Raw genomic sequence first — 17,838 nt, 5'->3', positions numbered from 1 at the left:
TGTGAAGCTCTCTCTATGAGGGGAAGAGGCTCCTTAAAGCAAAAATCTTCTACAGATAGTTTCTACCAGTCTTCCCTTAGTGCCTAGGAGAAATGACTTGGCTCTGGAATAATCCCCTCTCCACCAAAAACCTTGTTCAGGTACGGTTGGGATTGGACTGGGTTGACATGAAAGGAAGAGGTTTCTCACACCTGCCTCCTGTCAAACCCCTCCTGATATCTCACATACACCCTACTAGAGCCCTGCGTGGGACTGTTTTCTTCATCCTGCTCCCGCTGAATTTCTGACCATTACCGCTCGCAGTGTTTATGTCCACTCCCGCCCGCACCCGCAGGAGAAAACACGTCATTTTATAGGTTATTAATAAAGAGATTCATGGACAATTGAGAAACTTGAAATGTCAGATTTGCTTTGCTTTGTCTTTGTGCTGTAAAGACCTTCTTTGAGCTTCATTTATTGACATCCTGTAGCTAGGCTACATCCAGAGCCCGCAGTGTTTTTTTTTGTAGCTGCCCGCTCCCGCCCACAGCAAAGTTAATACCGGCCGCCCCCGTGAGCGCCCCCCCCCCATTACTGCAGGCGCCAAGAGGATAAGAGACACTTTGCCTTGGGCGCTGTCACCAGGGAGGAAGAACGGGATCAGCCAGACCAATGCCCGATCCATCCCCTCCAAGAAACGTTCTGTTACTGTCTGCAGAGGTTGGCAGTCACAGCCCACAGCCATGTCAAGAAGAAGAAGAACCGGAACTGCAGAGCTCTATGGCGCCACAATGGAGTGCCATGAGCACACACCAGTCCCAAAAAAAAAAAAAAGTTTCCCCATCTCAAAACTTAAGGTTTTTCTCAGGCGCACGCCAGGTCTCCGAGCCAAGGGTGCACCCACAAAAGAAACGCATGGAAAACACAATAAATGTGTTGGGTGCACAGGACAAGGCAGGACTGTGCAGCACATATGAAGCCACCCGGGGGCACCATGACTCCACTGGTGGCACAGCAGGCCAGCCCTCCTACTACAAGGGGCACAGAATTCTCGGCGTTCAGGGCCACAAAACAAATACCTTTCTGTCTGCTAGCAGAGAAAGTACAGCAGGGCCAATGGTTTGGGGCTTCAAATTAAGAAGTAAAGACTATAACCAGGCTTACAGACTCCAGTTTGCATCTGCTGCACAGGCCCAGCAAAAAAAAAAAAGCTTGTAATTTGCAGGAAGAAATTTGGTAGTAGGAGGAAATCCCTCCTCCAGGGAGCAGATGTCCCCTCTGTCTTCAGTCAGGACTGGCGTGCTGTAAAGGAGCTTCTGGGGACAACACATAGGAGCGTGTCCCATAGTGAGATACCTCACTCATGTTTCACAGTACCAGGGTTAATTTCTTAACCTAAAGTTTTGATGAACAAAAATATTATCAGCATTCATAATGCATTTTGGTATAACATTGAATTGTTGAAAAATACTTTTCTGGAATTCAATGTTTTTGTCATTCCCCACAATAGATTATTTGTTTATCTTAAAGCTTAATACAATTGCATTAAGGCACATTTTTGCTCATGTATAGTGCCCACAGTTTTTGCCAATGTTAATGCTAGAAATTTAAAAAGTGCATTAACTGGATATGTTCATGTCTTTATGATTTAAATATCTGTTTTGACATTCTTTTAGGTCATATCCTGCAGTCTCCATCAGCTAATGTGTTGCCCACGCTGCCATTCCATGTTCTTCGAGCGTTGTTCAGCAGCACCCCTCTCACCACTGACGACGGCGTGCTTCTACGCCGCATGGCTCTGGAGATTGGCGCCATTCATCTCATCTTGGCCTGTCTGTCAGCTCTCAGCCACCACGCCCCTCGCAACCCCAATGCCAGCAGCAGTGTTTCTGAGGTATGACCCACAGAGCACACACCCACACTTGGTCTGATTTTTCCATGATCCTCAGCTTAGACTCGAAAGTAAAGCCTTGCTGATCCGACCATGCGTTCTATAGGTAGTGATCAATCTCCTTGACAAATATCCCACTTCTGACACATCATTTTAAAAGACTGGTGAGACTGACAGCTGGAGGGGTGGCAGTCCACCTCCTTGCCACAGCCGAGGTGCCCTTGAGCAAGGCTCCGTACCCCCATGCTCCCTGGGCGCTGTGAATGGCTGCCCACTACTCCAGTGTATGGCATCTTTCTCCAGGAGTGTGTGACCCTGTGCATGTCAACAGGTGCCAACCTGGATGGGTTAAATGCAGATGACAAACTTTGTGTGTATGCATGACTTCTTAATATTGAGCACATATCGTGGCTTTCTCCATCAGGGTCGCGGCCATGTCTATGTAAAGCTGTGCGGAGCATTAATATAAAAACGACCAAAGTCTAAATGACCAAAAGCCCTGCCTTTAACACGTTGATGAAACCGGCAATGCTGCATCCCCATGTCTGAAGAGGTGCCTTGGTCTTATCACTGGTATGAGTTAATGTAGTGCTGTGTGACTCCTGCCTCATTTTCTCAGTCCTTTTTCAGACTGTTTGGCTTCACACCAGAGCCTACTTTGTCAGTCTGCCTGAATTATTGCTTAGTTGCCAACACCAATAGAGAAACTAAGGGGAAAGTTCCTTGCCGTTATTGATGGCTCCCTCTCCAGTTGGCCTTCACTCAGTGTTTCTTATGCATTTCCCTCCTGCACCTCTCTTGCTTTGTGAGCCCCTAACAGATGGCTTAATTGCTCTTCTGAATTAAAGGAACCGAATTGAGTTTTGTGGTGATATGGAGGAGTGTCCGAGACATTGCCTGTAATGTTGACCACCACACCATTTTTCTTTAGATGCTTTGTATTTTTAGGCTTTTGAAAGAGCAACAAAAAATGCCCAAATCTCAAGTGTTACTTTAACAAATGAGCCCCCCACCCACAAGAGGTTACATTGAAAACTACCGATTGAACAGAAACTATTTTGTTATTTGTGAATTATGAATTCTTTAACTTGTTTAAAAGCTGTTCATAAACTTTCTTTCTTGGTCCACTGATCAGTGATCAGAGAAGTTCTGTGATGCAAAGTTTCTATGCTCATTCTGAAAAGAGAGCCAGCGTTTCTGTGGTTAGAGTCAGCTGTACACTCGGAAAGTGCTGTAACCGCTCAACAACTGGATCCTAGTCACATGGTCCAGATACAAGCTCTTGTCACACGGTCTTTAGTCAGGCAGGACTCATGCACCTTTGTGGTGCATCATGGTCCTGGTTGGAAATGGAATTACAGTGGCAGAATCAGGGATCAGAGTTGGTGCTCTGCTGACAGGCTCACTTACCATTTAAAGCAAAAAGAGGAGCTGATATTATAGTCACTGTGCTTATTCCATGCTGATGGTAAACACACTCGGATGCAACGCTGAACCTCCTCCATTTGGTCTGTATGAATTACCACAGAGGAACAGCGTTGTCTTTGCAAGGATTTCATATTTGCAGCAATAAGGAGCAACCACTGAGTGAGTCAAACCGTACCAGGAAAAATGTACCTTTTAGTTAATTTTGTTAAACAAAGGATTGCAGGCGTTTCTGTAGGTATGTGACTGTAAGAAGTATTGCATCAAATAACCCTGTGCTTGGTTTTAAACATTGTTGAGAACAGAGCAGGCTTGGACCCCTTAAGGTCAAATGAGTTCAGTCCTGAATTTAGGGTAAAAATGTGGTCTGTGTGAATGGAAATCTCACCACCAGTATATTGCTTTGTGCACTTGTTTGTATGTAGTTTATTAATCGTGTGTGCGTGTATGTGTGTGTGTAGCCGCAGATATCCAGTTGTCATGGCGGGGGAACCAGTGAGGAGCAGCAGTTGTACTGGGCTAAAGGAACTGGTTTTGGTACTGGATCAACGGCCTCAGGCTGGGATGTAGAACAGGCCCTCACTAAACAACGACTTGAGGAAGAGCACGTCACCTGCCTTCTCCAGGTAACACCACCAGCGTAACATCATTTTTGAACAGCATCAGAAAGTGTCGCTTCAGCATACATTTCAGTTTGATATGTTACTGCAGCGTCTTGCTCCACTTCCTGTTATATGAGAGCTGGTATTGTTACAAGAAAAATGTACATCTAGTCATAGTTCTGTTTTTGCCATGTTACTGCCTGTTGAACCTTAGTTTAATTTCCTTAAGTTGACACTATGTTTATGTTTAGTCACATTTCTGAGACAGATTTAACACCAGTTCACCCAAATTGTAAAGCTTTTAGCCATTTCTGATGGATGTAAACATTTCAAAAGAATCAAGAAGTTCCTTGAATTGTATGTTATTCATTCTGAAAGTAAAATTCATTCTTAAACTTTTTGGAAAAGTAACTAAACTGCTAAAGACAATAAATCAAAGAATCAGTTGATTAGTGATCGTAAAGAAAAAGGAAGCTACATTACAACTTACCCCAACATGTTGACTGTTTAGACTGAACAACTGAAATGTCACATGGGTTTTCCTATCATGTGGAAAAAGAGACTTACCACTTCATGGCTGAGACAGCTGAGGAGGATTATTTTGTTGCCAGGCATTCTCAATGGCTAAGGGAAGCTGCAAACATTAGCTGCAAGTTGCTTGTTGCACATAACAATGCACGATGTACTGATGTAGCATGCAGCTTCTGTACGCCACCTTTATTGTTTCAAAAGCCGAGTATGCAGTGCCCTATGTAGTGAATGACAAGTTTCTGTTGGCATTTCAAGACAATTCAAATATAGCGAATATTCAGAGCGACTGCAACAGACTGCCATCCCCATTGCCTTTCTAGAACTAGGTTTACCTTTGTTTTAATGATAAAAGTTGATTCCACTTATGAAAGAGAAGATTTCCCCCACAATACCAGGGAAAGTTCTCAAAAGTTCCTAATTAAGGTATAGTCTGACTGATAGTGAGTAGTGGGATGTTGCCAAGTAAGCGAAGAAAGCGCTGACTCTGCGCATTAGTTTCACTGAATCGTCTTGTGGTGTAAATCTACCCATGTTCAGTTTCGCATCACTTTCTTCCTTTAGCTGTTGCCTAACTACCTGAGCCTCATTTCTTCTAACTACTGTGACCACCTTTTATTTACCACTTGGTCTCACCAAGTTGACCAACAGGTAGACCTTTATTTCTTCGTCCTCCTCCTCCACCCTCCCAGCTTCTCCGCCTTAATCATTTGTGTCTTAGCAAAGCCTTTATGGATACGTTACCTGAAGAAATGGCATTGTCTGAGTCCCAGCCTTCCTAAGTGTGGCTTTCCTCAAGCGAAGTCGGTACTCTTGCCCTTTCAAGGGAAGTGGACCATTTTTAGTAAAAAGTCATCTTTCTTACATATATTTTAAATTTTTTGGTTCGATAGGTATTGGCTAGCTACATCAATCCAGCAGGTTCGAGCGGCTGCCACAGTGCTGAAGCTTCCTCTGCAGACAGCAGATCCCACAACACCTCAGCGCTGCCAACTATACTGCAGGAGCTGCTGAGCCAGTCCTGCCTCATCCCCGCCATGTCCTCCTACCTACGCAATGACTCGGGTAAGTGCCATGTCTTTTTTGAATAAAGTAAGTGAAGGTTAATGTAAAGAGATAGTTGTGTGACATATTTCCAGGCACAGAGGGTTAACAGCCCCGACCATGCTGCTCTTCAGCTCTTACCTTTGGTGCCTCTGGTTGGTGAAGGAACAAATGCTTTGCAACACACACGTTTTTCATGGTTACACTTCATCCGAGCAGGATGGATCACCTGCCACACTGACGCTGTGACTGGGAGTTTGTGTATCGGGCCAGAGCCAGGTAGAGCTGAGCGTGTGCCGTGTCTTTGTGCCTTGTGCTGCTGGATATTTGCAGGAGAATCTCTTGTGTGTGCATGCTGGTGTGTGCCGATGCGCCCACTGGTCTCATGATTAAATAACAGCTGATAAAAAGCGTTATTCGTGTTGTAGTTGCTCCTCATTTTCTGGAGAATGCCTCTGACATACAGCAGCATACATCTGTGTGTGGAATTTTGGACAGCCCGTTGTTCGTTCTGCGTTGAACATATTTCTGCGTGAACTGATCATCGCACACGGCTAACTGAGGCCATGTGGTGTCCAGTGAAATGCAAGCTCAAGCCTGTTTCACCACTTTCTATATGATGCCTACTTTCAAGTAGAGCTCCCTTTAACTAACAGAAGCCTTCTTTTTCTCTCAAGGTGTTGTTTGCTCTCTGTTTATCAGCTTACAGACCTAAAAGAAAAAAACACAGCATCAGGAAAGGACACGGTAAAAGACTGGACTTTTGTAGCAGAATGATGATCATGTCAGAAAAGGAAAAACAGCTCAAACATAAAAAGATATTTAAGATTTCTGTGTGTGTTTGTGGAAAACTTTCACTTCAGACTGGATTCAAGCTACACATAGCATCTTTGCTTCTCTTAAAGAAGTCGGTGCAGTGTGTGACATTGATACAGCATGACGTCCCTTCTGTGGGTCCCTGTCATGGATGTGTGTTTTCTGATGAAGGAGTGCCCTGCTGGATCTCTGTTTCAGCCCCCATCCTGCCTCCCTCTCCATTATGTGGTAATCTTGCATGGCATATTGCGAACTTCAGCATCACACAACTTAATGGGGGCTTTATCCAAGCCAGTCAAGTTGGCATTTTGTTGGAGAATATGCCATAGAATCCCTTTGGGTAGTATTATGAAGATTGTAATCCATGGTTCCAACATAATGCCTGAGATGTGAGGCAACATGTTGGCAATGTTTAGACATTTGTTCTTTGTTCTGAATGCTCTCTTAGTTTGGCTCAGTGGCTAAAATGTCTCCTCCACTATTTGGATTATTAGCATTGTGAGTACTTGTATGATTTATTTTAGAAAATGTAGATCGAGATAAATTTAATCAACATTAATTCAGAGTAGTTGCTTATATAAAATAAAACATGACACAGAAGAAAAGTACATGTAAATAAAGATGTAGAATTAACAAATGTCTAAGCCTCCTTCAGCTTGTAGTTTTATGGAAAATCCCCTCTTTGGTTTTGTTTTATTTGTAAAATGTACAATGTATCAGTTTATAGATTAGAGTACATGTCAAATAAAATAACAGGGATTAAGGCATTGCATATCAGAGCTTCACTGTGCTTGGACTTATTCCTCAAGAGGACACAAATAAAACTGTCAAAAAATATCATATTCATTCTGTTGGTCAGTATTTCTCCTATGCATTTAAATGGGTAACTATTTGCTAACATTTAGCTTCAGTAAGTGTTCATACTGTTTTTGTGAATGATAGCTACAGTCTTCATTGTCTGTTACGTCGGGAGGCTCTTTAGAAAGCAGCCAAACTTCTTCATTCCACTCTCCCTCAACGTGGCATCCTTCAAATCAGAGGAGCTCAGGGAAGTATCAGAGGTCCGAAGAGGCAAGATAAAGTGAACAAATCTGTTGAGCCACATGCAATTTATTAATATTTTTCAAATGATAAGCTTCCGTTGCAGTTGTGATTCATCTTGAATCCCTTCGATATACTGTCAGTCTTCAGGTTGATTAATTAAGCAAAAACTTTTTGAAACACTTTAGTTACTAACACTAATGATTTAAAGTACTCTGAACCTATTCAGAAACAAAAGAGCTACACAGTAAGTTGTACTCTGGGCTAGATGATGGCCACTGAATTGGTTTGGCTGATTAATAAGCTCTGACATTTTACAAGCTGTCTGAATGAGCCAGATTTGATTCCAGTGGTAGCTGATACTGCGCAGCATATTCTCCTGTGACCCCCCCCCATCTTTCTGTTTTTAGGTTCATGCACAGCTCCACTGAACTTTTCCCATTTCACTTTGGCTGCAGCTCTAGAAAGCGCTGACTCTGCGCATTAGTTTCACTGAATCGTCTTGTGGTGTAAATCTACCCATGTTCAGTTTCGCATCACTTTCTTCCTTTAGCTGTTGCCTAACTACCTGAGCCTCATTTCTTCTAACTACTGTGAACACCTTTTATTTACCACTTGGTCTCACCAAGTTGACCAACAGGTAGACCTTTATTTCTTCGTCCTCCTCCTCCACCCTCCCAGCTTCTCCGCCTTAATCATTTGTGTCTTAGCAAAGCCTTTATGGATACGTTACCATTTCCTGCTCAGGCCTGAGAGGTAACACCATAATGCTAATTTATCTTAACTGAAGACCAAATTTCGTATTTTTTTGTGTTGGTCAAACATTTACTTGAGGAATTCCCCACATCACAGGATGTATTATTTGAGTCAGGACAAGGTGAAAGTTAAACAAGCCACTACAACACCTTCATTTATCACATCTCTGTCCCTGTGGATTACCAATTTACCCACTGACTGGCAGATTTTATTTCCAGTGGCTTTTCGTCTCGGGCACATGCAAGTGGACTGTGGGGTGGTTGTGGCCTGGGATACTACTACCAGTGATCATAATGGTTAGTTAGCTTCATCCTTCTTTATGCTCCCCATCAAAGCTCAGATTAGGCTGAAGACAGCCTCTAACTGGTTCTGAGTTGGAATTTCAGTTTTCTGCAAACAAAATAATGCTTTCAGAAACCTATTTGTGTTCTGATAACTTTTACGAGCCCATTTGCATGACCACATATATGCAAACTTTCATTCACCCATTACCGTGTTTCTACAGGTTTCTCACTGATAAAACTTGATAGGTTCCTAGGTTTATTTTAAAAATCTGCCCTGTTTTACAGTCCATCTACTTTTTACTCAGATAATTAATGAAAAGACAACACAGGAAAACGATTTCTGTCACTACCCTGAAATTAACACGGATAAATAAATAGATAAAGGTGATATTTTCCCCCTTCAAATGGAAGACAAAACTTCAGAAAAAAGTGTAGAATAGGCCACATTTGATCTTGTAGGTGAATTGGCTTCATTGTTTAATTACAAACTGAACTTGGCCTTAGATTTCTTGTAACAGACCAATTTTCTATTTAAAAAAATATCTCCAAATGTCCACATTTTAAAAGCTTTGCTTTGCTTTTGATTAAGTTGGTTAAAAGTCAAGTTGCAAAGTCCCACCATTTTATAGAATTATGTAGAGGTGGAAAAGCATCAGTTTTAACAAGACGATCCAGCAGTTAAAAAAACAATCCAATCAAGGCAAAGTTTAGATTTCTCTTCGGGCCATAGAGAGGTCAGTCCTGCCTCGGGGCTTACTAGTTTCCATCTGGCTTGGCACACCCTGGTTCTAGCATAGTCCAGTTCTTGGAGGGTCTTCCAGCCCTTTGTTATCTCCCTGGCACATAGCTGTGGTTTGGTGGTATGGCTTCTTCTTCCTCATCCTCTGTCACTCTGTTGACTTTCCTCCTCCCCTCTATATGACAGATGTTCATGTCAAACTTCTTTCTCAGCGTGTGTTGCTGGTATTAAGCCTTTCTTGTGGAGGTTATCTGATGTCCGGCTTTATCTTCAGCTTTTATGGTTCACAATGTGGTGTAGATGTAAACAAAAACAATTACAAATAGGTTAAGAAAAGTGCCAATAATGCCTAACAAAGCCAAGATGGACTCCTCCTGCTCCTCCTTGGCCTCCAGTGCCTGCACATCATCAAGGGTTATGACAGTAGTGCCCATGGTCCTGATGGTCTCCTAACATGGCAATGGGGCATTTATCTGGAATAAAAAAAAAAAAGCAAAGTCCATGTAAGGCAAACATAGAATGCAAGAGTTCGTGGCATGCTTCTTTCAAATCTTAGATGTGCTTCTTTTGTCCTCCCCTCATGCTGCTGGCACACCAGCTTATGCATGATAGCCAGCTCCATAAAACTGCAGTTTTTAGCAATACCACAACTGTAAATGAAACAAAACAAGAAGTATGCAGAGAGGAATTGAGATTAGTCTCTGAACACCTGTGTTTTTGACCCGACTCAGCTCCTGGACATCTGTGTGCTTGATGTTGGTGCACATTCGGAATCATTGTTGGATTATCAGCAATGAAACTGTTAAATTGCCACCGGTGACGCTCACTGGTGTTTCCAGTTAATGTCACTATTTAGAACCCACCACATCCACCCATCATTATTTGTCAATGGTAACTGACAGCCTCCAGGTCCTTGAAAGTGGTTGCTCTGAGTAAACGTATTGGAACCTAAGAGAGCTGGAGGTTGTTCTGTCTCAAAGATTGTGTGAGGAAAAATGGGATCATTCTATGCTTTGGCTCATACGTAAATGTCATCCTAGGAACTCATGTTAATGGAACTATATAGTTGTTCGTAAAATGAAATTTGGTACAAATGGAAATTGGCTTACCCGAAGCCGTTGAAAGTATAAGACATCATCCGGCATGCTTTTTGGGTCCTTGTTTGTAGACATTCTCCATGTAGAGACCCATGGGAGAAATGGGAGGCTGAGTATGCAGTCCCTGTGGTGTGAGCAACAGACGAAGTGATGGACAGAGAAAAAGAAGGCAGTGGAACCACAACAGCTTTGCAGTGCTCAGTGAAGCCTCCATTTATTACTTTTTCACTCTTTGAGTCTATAGCACCACCTTCAGCAACCCCACCACCACCAACTTCCCTTTAGATTAAGTTCGCCCACTCCCGAGTTTTTATAGTCAGCATTTAATCAGCAGGGTTGCATTGCTGCTGCTAAAACACTTGCAGCTTCTGTTAAGGAGGTGAGAAGAAACTCTGTCCCACCTCCCAGCAGGTCCCTCCATCCTCTCTGTCTGCTCCCTCTTTTGAATCCCCTGTTTCTGCTCTGCTTAAACTCCTCCACACAACTCCACCACCTCCCTCCACAGCGTAGCTTAGAACTACACACTCACTGGTTCCTCTGGACACTTTCTCTCCCTTTTATACTCCTTTGGGGATCAGTGGAATGAGTGAGTTTCAAAAAAGCGTATTTCCCATCACTGAAATTCCCATGCCAACACATTGCATGATTGTGTCTGCCGGGTAAGCTGATCGTGCCTCGATGGCACCCAGCCGCCACTTAGCTGGGTAAGAGCAGGCAGGTCCCCAAATTACCTTAGTCTGGCAGGTGATATTCCAGAGACACTGTAAAAGATGAAAAATCCCATGGAGCAGACATCTGTCGAGAGGCAAACGCAGGCTGGACTCCAGTCGCTGTGTCTCAATGGCTCTGCCCCTACCACCAGTGACAGCAGTGTTACGGTAGGTTTCCAACACCAGTTAGTCACCGTGGGAGGACTGTGCATTGCATAACCAAGCAGAATAAAAGCGAGAGAGGGAGGATGGGTCCTGATGGCCGTGGCAATGAAGGAAAAGAAACATGAGAATAACTGAGGGAGGGAGAAATTATATTGCTCACATTTAGGGTCGCCTCCTCCTCTTCCATGGATATGTGGGCTGGTGGAGCACACACACACCCGCGTAGCTTCCATTGAAACAACGGACTAATGAAAAGGGGGGGGGGGGCAAAAGGAGGTGAATGCAGCCCCAATGCGCAGTGCTCTGTTCTGTGTTCAGCTGAGCCCACCATCAGCTGCTGTGTTATTCTTGCAGACGTGCAGAGGGAAGAGTGGAGGAAGAGGCGGGGGTAACAAACAGAGGAGACTGGGGAAATAAGGGATGGATGAGGCTGTGTGGCAGACAACAAGATCTGGGGAATCTGTTCACACTTATTTATCTCTGGTACGTGGCTTCTGAAACGAGGACACATCCTGCAAACCTGCCTTCTGATAGGTTTTTAGCTGTCACCTACATTTCCACTATTTTTTTTTCTCCTAATGGTACCTTGCTGTCTTATACCCTCTCCTGACCCATTTCCATTTCAATTCACCAATTAAGCAAATCTGAAGATATCGTTTCAAAAGCAAAATCACACCGTAGACAACGAACAAGGCTGTGTCGTGTCACAGTGATTGTAATTCAGTAGAAGAAGTAGTTGTCCTAACTGGAAACGGGTTCTTGTCTGGAGGGAATAAAAATAACAAATTCTGTGGGGGACAGCCACAAGAGTTGCTCTTCAGGAACAATTTTGATCTCAGAGAGTATCTGGGATAATACATCATATCTGGGAAGACGTTGGTCAGTCACATGAGTGTGTTTGCTAGCTCAGACAGTCAGCGGGCTTCTGATCCAGTCAGCTCTTACCTGTTAGCATTTTTACTCACTTGCATCCTTCAATGCACAGCAGAATGCCTTTTGTGTGAGATTTTCATTTTGTAGTTGGCTTTCTGGACAGGCATCTTATTTGATGTATTGCTGTCGACTTTATGATTTCAGTAAACGCAGCTCATGATGTGTATTAGAGGGCTGCATTGGGATTGGGTCCCGCGGGATGAAGAAAACAGTCCTGCGCAGGGCTCTAATGTGTATCTTCCTAACCCTTTGGAGATCCTCGGGTGTTTCGTGCCATTTAGTATTGTATTTTCTATGTGCTGAATGAAAATAGCTCAGAGTAAAAAGTTCCTTAAATTAGCCTAAAATGGCCAAGCATTTGTTCCTAACAACAAAAAATGTCCCATTGAAAATGTTCTCTGCAAACAAAAATGCAATGCAATACCAATCATTGACCCATCTCTGGACCTAATAAGACCAATGATCAAATGCATTTTATGGAAATTATTTAAGTTTTGTTGTTTTTTTTTATATAAAAAACAGTGGAACTATGTAAGCATACTGACCTCTAAAGGGTTTAAATCCCCAAATATGATTCATGCTTATGTGTATATTTTAAGCTGAAGTAGTTTTAGAAGACGGAGTCATTTAAAGTGGAAAAGAATGTGACTATATCCTGTGTTTACAGCAGTTTTTGGTAAGCTGATATTTTTTGTCATTTGGGATAAATGCATTACATTATGTATTATACAATATTATTATATTAAGAGACCTCCTTTAGCAGGGATGGCCACATCTGGTCCTCGATGTTTCCCTGCTTCAGCACACCTGATTCAGATCAATGCATCATAAGCAGGCTTGTGCAGAACTTAACAATCTTTTGATGAGATCCATTTCAACTGAATCAGGGGTGTTGAAGTAGGGAAACATCTAAAACCTGCCGGACAGCGGCCCTCGAGGACCGACTTTGGACATCCCTGCCCTGTAGGGTTAAACAGGCCTAAGAAACTGATATGTTTTTAATTCCCTTTGTTTCCTTCTCCATTCTGCATGTTTTTATTATTGTAACAAATAATTAATGTACAAACTGCACAACATGAATGAACTACGCCCAAAGCTTTAAAATGATGGCCACCGTAGACTTAAAATCTGGCTTATAAAACTACAACCAACAATTATTCTCTTCAGCTATGATTTTTTTAATTATTTAAGCTTAAATGATTGTTCAATTATGCAATGAAATCATATCAAATATTGATGCATTTAATTTTACAAAAGCCAAATGTAAGCGGTCTTCACATGTATTTTGCTGTTAAAAATCCAGAACTATGGACATCACTGTCATTAAAGATGAGAAAAATATTCACATTTCAGAAGGGGATCAAAAATAATTGGTACTTTTATGTGCCCCACGTGAAATTGGCCCCATAGACTTTCATGTTGACAAAGTGGTATGTAGGAGTAGAATATATCTTTTGGGTTTTTTATCCTCTCCCTTTCCAAAAACGTTTGCATTTTGACAAAGTTCCGATGATCTATAAAAGGTCAACAGGCAGAAACTAACTGCTGCAGAAAAGTTCTGCCGCTGTATCATTAACCATGTTTTTTCAGCTTTGTTATTTACCTAACATTACAACTCAGTTTTTAAGTTTGAATTGGTTGCTTTCAAAGGACAAATGTATGCAAATGCAAACCATGCATGTTTGTTGTACTTCTTGTCTCTATACTTGGACTTCTAAATGAAACCAGTGGTTGCCTTTGTTGGCATCAGCGAATCTTAATTCTAGATATCAGATAGTTGCATCCCTTGCTGTACATTAATCCGCCAGAATTGCCTCAACCCCATTACGCCATTAACCCTTACACCACTATACTTTGAATATATTTTCCAGGCAGATGAATCATTTAGTTTCAGTGTTGCAGTTTTCCTGATCTCAGTGGGGGCTGCAGCAGGATGGTCAGAGGGCAGGGAAGCGGCGCTGTTGTCCCTGTCACTGACCCTGCCCTACCTGCTAGTTCAGGGTGCTGATGCACTGAAGAAGGGAAGTTTTCACTTACATAGTTTCACTATTATTAGTCATTATTTTACACATAGTGTCATTATTGTTATTTTTTTCTATTAATATCATCATTCTGATATATGTATCAGACATGTCTTTTACTGTCAGAAAATAAAAGCTGTTAAATCTGTTTAAAAACCAATGCAGTAAGTTAACACACCGGATCTGACAGTAATGTCATTCAGGTTAATTTGATGGCTTACTTTTTTCTTTAGTTATCAGAGATAGTTGCTCTTTCCGGTCATGCTGCTGCTGTTTGTCTCTGGTCCCAACGTGAAGATTTTCATCACATAACACTCCTCCTCCTGTTGCTCAATGGGCCAAGCTGCACGACACTCACCAATCAGCTGTAGTTGAAATGATTAATTCAAAGTTTGTTTTGATTTACACAGGTGTGTGAACTGACCCTGGTATGAAGTAATGAAGTGGCCATAGCTCAAAATGCACCACAGTTACTGGAGTTAACACCAATTCTTAGTAAGTGTGTAGGTTCACTAGATCGGACGGTGCAGCTCTGCACACCATAAAAGAAAAAATCCCATATGGGATCAGCTTTTCTGATCTACCTTTTTGACCACCAGTCAGATGATGTGGGACAAGTATCTGCAAATAGTGATTGGTGTCTGATTGGCTTGAGCACTCTTATCTTTTACCTTTTGTGCCATCTGTAAGGCCAGAGGCAAGCCATGGGATCTTATCTCCATGTTCATCGCTGGGAAGCTCACGGATAAGCAAAGGAACTTGTATTTTAGTTTCTACAGATGCTTCAGTCAAGGTCTTTCTACGTTCAAACTAACGTATATTTGAAACGTGTTGTAAAACTCTTTTTTTTTTTTGGTGTGTGTGTGTTACCAAAACAAGAATAGTATTGTTATTAATGAAAAGATCATTTTTTTTACAAGTGAAAGGAGACATTTTCATTTGTTTTACTTTTAGCTTTATTCTTTTCCTTTGACCTTCCTTTTGAACACTTATTCTTACCCAGTTCATATGTCTACACACTGTACTGTTCTACATGAGATTAAGCAACATGAATTGATTGGTTTTTGAAGAAATTCTATCTGGACAAAAACAATAAATAAGTGTTCCTTGTACTTTGAAATTGCAAAGTGTTTCAGGCTACTTTTTTTTCTGGTTGTTCTAAATTGTCTTGCTTTGATGCACATTAGCTGCGGTGTCCAATGAGGCAGACAGTGTGTTGGCGGGGACATGTCACAGTCTGAATATTTCAGCTTCTCTCCCCTCTGTTCCTTTGCCCTAGATGGGTCAGGAAGAGCCGATGCTGTCCAGCCATGAGCTTGAGTCACAACATTAGCCACCCACTCACATGCTCAGTGCCTTCTTTCCCTTGAGAAGTTAACACATACGCAGCAGCAACCAGCCCACACACTTCTGCAGCTCACGCTGTGTAATGTTTCCTGGGTTCGCCTTTGTTGGTTCTTACAATGAACAAGTTGGTGTGTGGAACGTGTGGGGTTTAAGACAACCTGCAAGCGTTTCCCTGCTTGCTTTATTAAACCAGTGCGAGTAAGGATGTGTTCTGTTCTTACCAAGACATTAACAAACTGCTAGAGTGATTACAACAAAATCAACCTCCTATTTTGGCCAACACAGGTAGGAAAGCTGCTGACAAACCACAGCGCTGACATTATTGTATGCCTAACATTGCAGAGCAGTCACACGTCTTGCATACATGGAGTCATATTCGCCTTTGCTTGTTTTCACATTTTTGACCACCTAATTTCCTAACCACTGTTTTAGATATCTGTTGGCCTTCTTCAACGGGTCTTTAGCCATTTTCAAAAATGAATATTGAAGCATGTCTTCAGTGATGTCACTGCTAGAATTATAATTGCCATGAAAGTATTGATTCTAAAGTCTATCGTAAGAGTTTCTATGGCATTTGGTAAACTGTAAGGTTTGTCTGGTTGTTGCCATGGTTGGAGCTTCCAGAAACAAGTGAGAAATGAGTGGTGTTGTCCTGCATAACCTTACTTTTTAGCTGTGGTGTTGTATTTAGTAATTACCATCAACAAGATGGACTTTTCTTAAACAGGCTTCCTTTTCAAGCCTTTCTTGCTCACTATGTGGATTCCCCCTTCCCCATTATAGCCCCCCCCACTGAGCTTCACATCTTCACATGGGACAGCGATGACTGTGGCTCAGTTCTTCTGTGCATTTAACCATACAGAGTGAGACCGTTATGGAATCCCAGTTTACTTTTTATCCTGCATCAATATCAATGTTCAAAGTCTATCTCAAAACAGACTCAAGTTGTTGTTATTAAAGATAGAAAAACTTGGAAAGATAAAAGGCAAGCTTTTGAAAATGACAAAGATGGAATAACCAAAATATTGAAGATGAATACATACATTTAGATATGACTTTCTATCCACGTCACTCAGGAGTTCAGGTATGTTGTTCACTGATCACATGGCTTCCGTTAGACCTCTGTGATATCAGCATGTGTTTGGGAAAGACACTGAACCCCAGGTTCTGTGTCTTACCCCAGTGGCATGTTGGCACCTTAAGCCCATTTTACACTGATCAAAAAACTCACATCTGGCTCTTGAGTGCAACACGAAAGGGTTAATCGTCATTCAGACTTTTCAAATTAATGTCAAATGACACTGTGGTAGACAGGGGGTTTAATTGGCTCCAGCTAAGTTCGGCATCAGTGGGAACACCTGGGTGTACAAGCTCATTTTCAGTGAGGATTCTGCAGTTGGGGCACCAAAACATACACGTTAACTAACCGTGACGCTTCACATGGAGGCTCTGAGGCTGACGGTAACAACACCCCCCGGCATGGAGGTTGGTCTCTTTACTTTACCCTGTCATCAAGTGCAGCCAGAAAGATACGGTGTAATGCCATTCCTTATGCTGTCATGTCCAGAGTAAGAGCTCCACTTTAATTTTTCAGCGGTTCACAAGTCGTTGTAGGTTTCGCTTTGAGAGCTTAGCAGACAAATGTTAAATGTCATGAAACATGTCAACTCAGTTGAGTTTAATCTGCCCTCCTGTGATTCTTTGACTCACTGCCTACAGTTTGTTCAATCAGTCACTACATTAAGCTCACACTGGGCATAAACTTCATGTCACAAATAACCAGTCACCTTCGTCCTGTTACAATTCCAGTTAAATTACTTAAACAAAGTTGTGATGTCCTCTAAAAGGAAAAGAACATTACTTAGTACACTTGGTTGTGATTATAGAGAACTGGTCTTGGACATATTCTTATTCAGTCAATTTAATTTATGAAAGTATTTGGCGAGCATCTAAATGTACTGAGCCTTTACTCCAAACCCGAGGAATGTACACATAGAACTGCACTATAAGCCATGTTGTCATCAAAATATTTAAACTCCTGGAGTATCCACTGGTATGGGCAACAAACCTCCAGCTGTGACCTTGATGGGTCTCTCAGTGGTGGAAATGTATAATGTAGTCTCTGTTTAACATATAAATCCTTAAACCATTCTGTGTGTGGGATCGAGATGATCCTGAATTTAATTTCAAATGCAGCTTTCTATCTATCTAGATAGATAGATAGATATAGATATATAGCAGGTGTCACCCAGAGTTTAGGAAGAACAAGTCTGACATTGACACTGAGCAGGAGGAGGAAAAAGTTGGACACAACGGCTCCAGATGATTACATAGATGGGAATTGGGATTCCGTGGATAGATGCCATCCATTGACACTGGTTAAAGAATTTGAAAGCAGATTAAATCTCTGGGAGGTCTTGTGAAGTTTCAGGGAGGAGGACAGCTGGGACGTTGGGATTT

The 17,838-nt window shown here is 42.1% G+C and overlaps 1 protein-coding gene across 5 annotated transcripts in view; it reads left to right on the top strand.

Annotated features, from left to right (window-relative positions):
* birc6 (baculoviral IAP repeat containing 6) overlaps positions 1 to 17,838 on the top strand; it is a 111,504-nt gene that overhangs the window by 70,357 nt on the left and 23,309 nt on the right. For all 5 annotated transcript variants that reach the window (XM_072391561.1, XM_072391563.1, XM_072391560.1 and 2 more), the window contains 3 exons: positions 1,656 to 1,873; positions 3,757 to 3,921; positions 5,319 to 5,490. In XM_072391561.1, the coding sequence (XP_072247662.1) occupies positions 1,656 to 1,873; positions 3,757 to 3,921; positions 5,319 to 5,490 (555 nt within the window). The remainder of the gene's footprint in view (positions 1 to 1,655; positions 1,874 to 3,756; positions 3,922 to 5,318; positions 5,491 to 17,838) is intronic.

This window comes from Leuresthes tenuis, unplaced genomic scaffold (assembly GCF_036924035.1).
Source record: "Leuresthes tenuis unplaced genomic scaffold, fLeuTen1.0.hap1 SCAF_8, whole genome shotgun sequence".
NCBI lineage: Eukaryota > Metazoa > Chordata > Actinopteri > Atheriniformes > Atherinopsidae > Leuresthes > Leuresthes tenuis.
This window is presented reverse-complemented; position numbering and strand designations above follow the sequence as displayed.